This window comes from Vicugna pacos, chromosome 7 (genome assembly GCF_048564905.1).
Source record: "Vicugna pacos chromosome 7, VicPac4, whole genome shotgun sequence".
Classification (NCBI taxonomy): Eukaryota; Metazoa; Chordata; class Mammalia; order Artiodactyla; family Camelidae; genus Vicugna; species Vicugna pacos.
In genome coordinates, this window is record NC_132993.1 from 59,995,388 (window position 1) to 60,003,471 (window position 8,084).

Consider the following 8,084-nt stretch of genomic DNA (forward strand, 5'->3'; position numbering starts at 1 on the left):
TTGAGCAGTGAACAGGTGTCAGAGGAGGCAGCAGAATGCTGTCTGCTGAGCGGAGAGCCTGCTGGTGCTCTTGTCAGGGAGCCGAACTCAGGGTGGAAAAGGGCAGGAGGGCCTTTGGTCAGAAGTGTGCGCAGTGTGATGCCATCATGAAGGGCGGGTGTGCACACGCGTGTGTGGGCTGTTGGGTGGAAGCTGGATCAGACCCCCGTGTCCCCCTGGTGGGTACCAGGGAGGATAAAGGTGTGTCCTTGGGCGAGGACACACTGACAGAGTGTATGCAGAAGCCCAGGAAGTAGGTCCCAGGGCCAAAGTGATCTTTGTTGTCATTAAGAGACAGATGAAAAGCTTATCTCAAAATAAGCTATGAGGCATAGTAGTTGACCACTAACTTATTTATCCTAAGAAATGCCTCAATACTATTTTTATATGTATTTTTATATTTTATACACAATATACATTTTTATGTAAAATGCAATTTTTATGTTTCAATTGATCTCTTACAGAGAATACAAATTTTTTGTTGAAAAACAATGTTAATACATAAGATGGACCTGGGATTCAGTGAATATGATTTTACCTTTTATGTTTTGACAGTAATTTCTCTTACTCAGTAAGTATTATATTTTTCCAAAAATTTGATTTGATTTGAGGTTAGTTTGCTTTAGTAATATACAGATTTGTAACAGGTGGTGGTTGATATCTTAAAACATAGAGAAAATATTAATTTTTTTTAGATTTATGCTATTTATATTTTTGTTATAAACTGAGAAGGTCTTTAAACACTGGAAACATCTCCATTAATTCACAGGATGGAGTTAAGACTATAATGAACTGATATTTGAATTCATGTTCATTAGCCCAACTGCCTCATGTGTCTGAAGGTGAGGCCTAAAACAGGGAGCCTGAAATTAAGAAACCAAATTCTAATTCCCTGTAATTAAGTGTTGCTTTCTGACTGATGAAGGGCATCTCAATATGGCTGATGGGTGATATCAGATGAAGGATGTCCAGTACTTCTCAGCTTTGTAGGGCGATCTGTCATTCCAGATCATCTCAGTCGTCAGAGTTGTGAGGTGTAGGAACAAGTCACACTGAAGGGGTGGTCCTGTGATCTTGTCTTTGAATTAATTAGCTTTAGGCCAAGTTGTAATTCAGGAATATCTTTAAAAGCTGTTCAGAGCACAGATGTGGCAGTGTTGTGTGTGTGACTGATCGTGATGCTTTCTAGACGTGCTAGAATGAAGTTAGGAGGAAAGTACTTTTGGCACATAGTTATATAAATGAAACATAATTTTTAAATTATGTGGACATAAAGGTTAAGATAATTTAAAAGCACTTCTTAGATCCTTAAAAAAAAAAAAAGGTACTGGAGAGGTTGGATCAAGGTCATGGACTGAGCATATTCATCCATCGCTCCTCTCCTCCCAAATACTGTGAAATACTAGAAAATACATTTTAAAAACTCCTTATTCGCACCAGCCCTCAGAAGACAGGAAACAGAACCATAGTGACTCTGAAACTGCAGTGAAAGATGCCACAGCCCAAAACAGCAGCAGGAGAAAATGCTTTTATTAATGTCAGAGCAGAACTGGATAATGTTAACCTGTGGGTGAACAACAGAATGCCTGGAGTGATGAGGGGGTAGGTTATAGGGTAAATTGTTAGAAGAGTTAAAGAACTGCGTTTACTTCAGGAAGGTCGGCTTGGTCTCTCTCTCCTTCTTTTTATATGGGGCTTCAGGCAACATTTGAACCCAGGCTAGAAGCCCAGAGCTGCATTCTAAGAAAGGGACGTGGGCCTGGGGAGGGCAGCTGGAAAGCCCTGCTGGAAAGCAGGGCAAGGCTCACGGGAATTCCAGACCTTTACCGCAGACACAGAAGAAATAACGAAGCAATGGCAGCTCTTCCAAAGAGGGGGAGAAAGTGATTCCTTCTGCTTCCAGAGTGAAGCACTCCACCTTTTAGGATTTGGAATGTCCTTGCTCTGTCAGGCTGTCTTAGGCCCTACATCCAGTTAACAGGCCTCACCCATTTCACAAAACCCATGGACGCCCTCCATTCAGGAGAGAGGCCTGGGGGCGACGGCTGGCTGGGGGCACAGTGGAAGCCATCCACAGCCCCGTTCAGCCTGTTCTTTGACCTTGAATGTCAGTAGACAGCCAGAGGTCCTCAGACAAGCAGAAGCAATCAGGTAATAAACAGTAGAATTACAGAGAAAACAGGCAATTCAGGGAACAGAAAAGAACTTTTAAGAACTATAATTAGGGTCCTCAGAGAGATTTGAAAGGAACAACCAGTAAGAAAGCTTTCTTGAAAGTTAATACAAGGATTGTCAGAATTAAAAATCCATAGAAAAACACCAAATGAGACATCTGGAAAATAAAGTCACAGGCAACAAACAAAAAAACTCTAGAATATAGGGGACAGAGGTGAAAAATAAGAGAAAATTTAAGAGAGCTGGAGGATGAATCCAGCAGGGCTAACATTTATTGAATAGGAGTTAACCCGGGGGAAGAAAGAAGGAAAGGCGGGCAGAAAACCAGTCAATAATGGAAGGTTGACTTCTCGTCCGCGGTACTGGGTACATTCAGAACGTCCAGGAGAGGATGCCCTGTGCCGCAGCGCCGTCCCCAGGCAGGCACGGTAGCAGGAGTGAGAGCCAAACCCCAGTTAGCCTCTCGCAGCCAGGGCTCAGAGGCACCCGTCACAGACCCCTCTGAGGCAGAGTGAAGAGTTTAAGAACGAGGAAAATGAAGGAGATAGGAAACAGCAAATCAAAGTTATACCAGAGAGTTGGTCCAAATAACTGCTAACTTTGGTTGAGGTGTTTCTACACAAGCAGGGTCGCTGGGAGGCAGGTAATGGTGAGGAAGGCAGCGGGGGGAGGGGTGCCAAGCCCGCAGCCTGCGAACATGTCCGTGCTCAGCAGTTGCACACACACTGTGAACATTGCACCTGTGTAACTAGCGCGTGGGCTATTTAAACTAATTTATCAGCAAAGGGTGGAAATCAAAAGGGAAACACCTAGAGACAGAGAAAATACAAACCGTAACTAACACAGGATGGCAGAAATCAGCCTAAGAGCCACAACTGAATGCCTTCATGCCCCTAGTGAAAACAAACACTTAGCCAAGTTGTGAAAGAAAGTCTCGTCATCTGAAGTTTGAGAAAACAGTTACATAGAAGGATGGAGAGAGAATGGATCGAAAAATATGTACCAGGCAAATGCCTACAGTCAGCAAGTGTAGCAATATTAATGTCAAACTAAATGGAATTCAGAATTTAAAAATAGCATTCAAAAGCACAGAGGGATGCTTTACACTGAGAAAAGGTAAAAATTCACTGAGGAGATACATTGCCATCAAACTCTCTGTATTATCAACATAATATTGTCTTATAAAACCTCAACTTGAAAGTATGACAAGAATGTGGTATTTTCTCTTTCCAAATGAAACTTTACACTTTTCTTAGAAGTTGATACATCAAGTACATAATAAAAATAAGGATGAAAAGAGATGTTGGGCAGACTTTTAACCTTGATCCAAAATTAACAGGTACTAACTCTGTATCCCATAAATGGAGAAGCACATTCTTTACAAATACTACTGGGATATTTATGAAAATTAAGGCTGACTTGCCTTAATTGTATTTTTTTTCCCATATGATACCGATTTATTGGTCTTTGCTGCGTTTTTTTTTAAATTGAGGTATAGTTGACATGCAGTTGTAAGTTTCAAGTATGCAACATGGTGACTCAGTTTTTAATGGTTATATTCCATTTACAGTTACTATAAAATATTGGCTCTATTTCCTGTGTTATACGGTATGTTCTTGTACCAGAATTGTATTTCACCAATCGTGCTTTTTTGTTGTTTTTGTAAATGAATTTCTGCTCTCTAGCTGCCAGGGCTCCCTTGAAGAATTGCAGTCTTTTTATTGGCTGGAGAATACCCGAGGGGGGTTCCTGTTTCACAGGTAGAGGGTGGCCCCAGGGTCTCATCACTGAAGCATCAGGTAGGCTGCCGGTCCCATTTTAAAGAAGCTTCCCTGTTTCTTAGACGACTCCAACTGCCCCTCTTTGGAAACAGAGAAAACTTGACCTCTTAATCAGCATCATCTAAGCCTTTCGGGAGCCGGGAGGGACCAGGCAAGTTTGCTTGGAGTCTTTGCTAGCCCTGACCCCCAGAATCGACAGATCTCCGGTGGCCAAGCTCTTCCCGGTAGGTGCTGCTTTCCTGGCCTTGTGCCAGAGCAGCCTGACCTCCACACCAGAAAACCCCTGTCCACAGGGATGTCCGCAGTTCCTCCAAGGCCCCGGCAGCTGTCCTCCTGTGAGAGGTGGGAGCCGGCGATGGAGAGGGTGAGAGTCATGTGCAGGCCGCCCCGTAAACACACACACCAACCAGTTTTGCCAGACAACTTGCTAAACATCTGACCCATTTCTCTTGGCACTTTTATTCCGCTAATCAGTGTCTGTCCTCCCTCCCTCCCCAATACTTCTCCCTTTTTTCGTAACAAGGAACTATTTGTGAAAACTGCCCTAACTGAAGGAAACTTTACCCGTTTTATTGCTTGTATGTCTTTCTCAGTCACCCTCCGACACGCCTGCCTGCCGTTGTAAGGAGGGTTTTACTGCGTGTCTAGAGCAGACAGCCTTGCTAAACTCTTTCTAAACCAGGAAGTAAAACAAAATTGGTGGTGTGAACACAGTGGGTTTCTAAGCATTTTTCATGTTTCCTTCCATTATGTTGGAGGGTAAATTCCTGGCTCAAAGTTAAAATAATTCCTCCAAGCTAATAGGAAATTCAGTATGACTTACCAGCGAAGCACTGGATATAAAAGTGAGCTTTTCACGTGCAAAATTGTGATGCATTTTATGAAAACTGTTACTTAGGATGAAGGTTGGAGGAGCTCAGTAAAGATGGAAGAGGAAAAGGTAGAGCTTAGTGATATAAATGCAGACGTGTACCCCAGCGACTTCTCCCAGGCACACATGCACACACTGTAACTTTAAAGCTGTCTGTTAGAAGGATGAGATGGAGTCATGAGCCAGACCACGTTGGTTTGGACAGAAATTCTTACAGAATTATTAAGCCTTAAAAAAAGCAAAGGAGATTTATGCATCTGCATTTGACCAATTTGGTTTGGAATAGGTTCATAATGGAAAAGTAATAAAACCGTAAGAGACAGTGTCTTCTGAGTACAGTCTCGCTTTTAAAAAATCTAAACATGGGCTGCTCCAGTTTGGATAAAGTGACTGTAGATTTTGGGAGGGTGGTGGTTTTGTTACTGTTGTTTCTTTTTCATTGATTATCAGCCAGTATACCTTCGAAGCGTTCTGTCAGATACTTTCTTCTGGAGATGTCAGTCACAGGAAAGAGGAACCCTCAGCTGAGCTGTCGGTGGCAGTCTCCCCCTCGGGTCACCACGCACACACATGCTCGCGGGCGCGCGCGCTGTTTGTTTAGCTATCAGTAAAGTCTTTTTCTGATGTAACTGGAGAGGTTGGGATTTGGAGGGTGGGCTGGTTGGATGTGTGTGAGGAGGCACCTCTGGTGACTGCCAGCAGCCGCAGAGAAGCAGGAAGGGGAAACGGATAACATGCTTCACCTCTGAAAAATTGGACCTAATGACTTTCTGATTTCAACAGGGAAGAGGAAGAAAAACCCAAACTCAAAAAACAAAAAACTTTCTCCATTTGCTCTCAATCACTTGAAGTCGTTGTCTTGATAAATAATTCCTTAAAACCACTGACGAGTGTAAGCATAGCAAGTGGCAGTTGGAGATTTGGGGGAGGAGAGGTGAGGCGTGTCTGTAGGTGCGTCCGAGCCTCCGCCATCCCTGCAGCCCGACAGTCACAGCTGTGCATCCCCGAGGGGACGGCGAAAGAGGCGTTTGATTTCATCAGACTCTTAACTTTCTTTCCACGGCCAGCAGTTCAAAGCACAGTTATTCTATGTGGTGAGAATGTGACCAGACTGCGAAGGTATTGTCTTTCCTGCAGGTATGCCTGCAGCATCTTTAGTGACCCCTGCTGATGTTATCAAGACGCGATTACAGGTGGCCGCCCGGGCCGGCCAGACCACTTACAGCGGAGTGATCGACTGCTTTAGGAAGATCCTGCGGGAAGAAGGCCCCAGAGCTTTGTGGAAAGGAGCTGGCGGTATGGAAATAATTTGTTCGTAACTCAACCTTTGGTATCCGGTGAATTTTAAAAATCTAATTGTATCTGTTATTTCACCATTTTTTTTGAAGCTCGCGTGTTTCGGTCCTCCCCCCAGTTTGGTGTAACTCTGCTGACGTATGAGTTGCTACAGCGATGGTTCTACGTTGATTTTGGAGGAGTGTAAGTACCCTGCTAAATTCAGCTGCTTCTAGTAAGTACTGTGTTGTCGTGGAGAGAGGTATGCAGTCTCGTCTCGTCCTGACGATGAAGTAGGAAAGATGTAGGAAAATGCTGAAATCATGTCTTCAGACAACACACAGGTAACTAGAGTTCCAGGCTCCTCTGGGAGTCACATTTCAGCAGGTTTTGAAGGTTGTTTTTACCAAGTTAAAAAAATAATAATAATAAAACTCAGATTCTCACTCTACTATCTTTCCATTTAGGAAACCCATGGGATCAGAGCCAGTCCCTAAATCCAGGATCACACTGCCTGCTCCCAATCCTGATCACGTTGGGGGCTACAAACTGGCAGTTGCAACGTTTGCAGGGATTGAAAACAAATTTGGACTTTACCTACCTCTCTTCAAGCCGTCGGCATCCGCCTCGCCAGCCGCCAGCGGAGGCCCGTAGGAGCAGCGGCCCTGGGCTGCTGCCGTAGCTTTGTTGTAACTGCGGTAGAGAAGCCATCTGGGACTGAAGCGACGCTTCATTCCTTTCGCTTCCATCTCCTGTTTAAACTCAAGTCAAGGCTTTTTGTAAGGTGAAATCACTTATTTTCTGCGTGTTTTCTTAACTAGATCTTGGTGAAATTATTCGTGACTCTTCGTTCGGTCTCTGCTCACAGACCTTTGTTGGTGCCTGCCATCGGCTGGGCTTTGGTCAACACCAGCCTGATCTGGGGGAAGGAACAGGTCTGAATAGAAATGAGAACCGCTCTCCTGGGGGTTGGGATGACGGTCCCAAAGAAGCTACTGAGAGGCAATCATGGTGCTCAGAGCAAAAGTGTTCCGTGTGTGTTTAACCCGGTAGGAAACTGGGTGCATATTTATAAGAGAAAAAAAAAAACACTGGAAGAAATGAAAACATTATCAGAAATAGCCAGCCTGGATTCAGATTTTAAACATGCACTAATTCTGTCTCTGGAGTATATTATGAAGCTTTTATGTGAAACATGTTATTTGTAATAAAAACCACATTGAAGATGTTTAATAATCATACTCTGGTACTGGGACCAGGCCTACTAGGGAAAGTACTCTTGGCGTTGGACTCTGTAGACACAGACCAGGAGGCCCGCGCCTCTCCGGGACGTGCGGATCTGGGGCGGCTGCTCACCTGAACCCCCGTGCTGATGACTGCCTGTTCCAGTAAACACTGTGGGAAAACCGCGACCCCCAATACTGTACCTACGCTCGCCCCCTCCCAACCCCTTGTAATGGGCACCCATTTGCTTTTAAAATCCATTTTATCTTGAATCATGTAAGACAAATACATTGTAATATAAGTTTTTATTTAATTTGTGGTGCCTTGCACAGTGGTCAGAGGCTTGTGTGTGTGTGAAGAAGGAAATAAACTATTTTTAAAGCTCCTGAATTGCTTTCTCTTGCTATGTCCCATGGTGAATGGCTGCAGTCCTTGTCATCGTTGGCCTCTCTGTTTCACTTTGCGGGCGATTCCCTTCACGTTGGCACGGACATACCCTCCTGGTTTCAAGGTGGGTGTACCCCCCTTTTCGGTAGGCCAGCGTTCAGCGTGAAGGGGAAAAACCACATTTAACCCTGGATAAGCGATGCACCTAGCAAATGGACACTTGTTGGAGTCATTGCTCAGCGCTTTCGGCAGTTTTTCATTGTGAGAATTGTATAAAGTTTCACTGGATGTTGGGCGTGAAAACTTGTATGAAACGGCAGTGCTGTTTTCTA

General features: G+C 44.2%; 1 protein-coding gene across 2 annotated transcripts in view; it reads left to right on the forward strand.

Annotated features, from left to right (window-relative positions):
- The window catches only part of SLC25A13 (solute carrier family 25 member 13), a 179,144-nt gene extending 171,389 nt beyond the window's left edge, over positions 1-7,755 (forward strand). For both annotated transcript variants that reach the window (XM_015242032.3, XM_006207611.4), the window contains exons 16-18: positions 6,004-6,162; positions 6,255-6,345; positions 6,609-7,755. In XM_015242032.3, the coding sequence (XP_015097518.2) occupies positions 6,004-6,162; positions 6,255-6,345; positions 6,609-6,795 (437 nt within the window). In that variant the 3' untranslated portion in view covers positions 6,796-7,755. The remainder of the gene's footprint in view (positions 1-6,003; positions 6,163-6,254; positions 6,346-6,608) is intronic.
- The last annotated feature ends 329 nt before the right edge of the window (positions 7,756-8,084 follow it).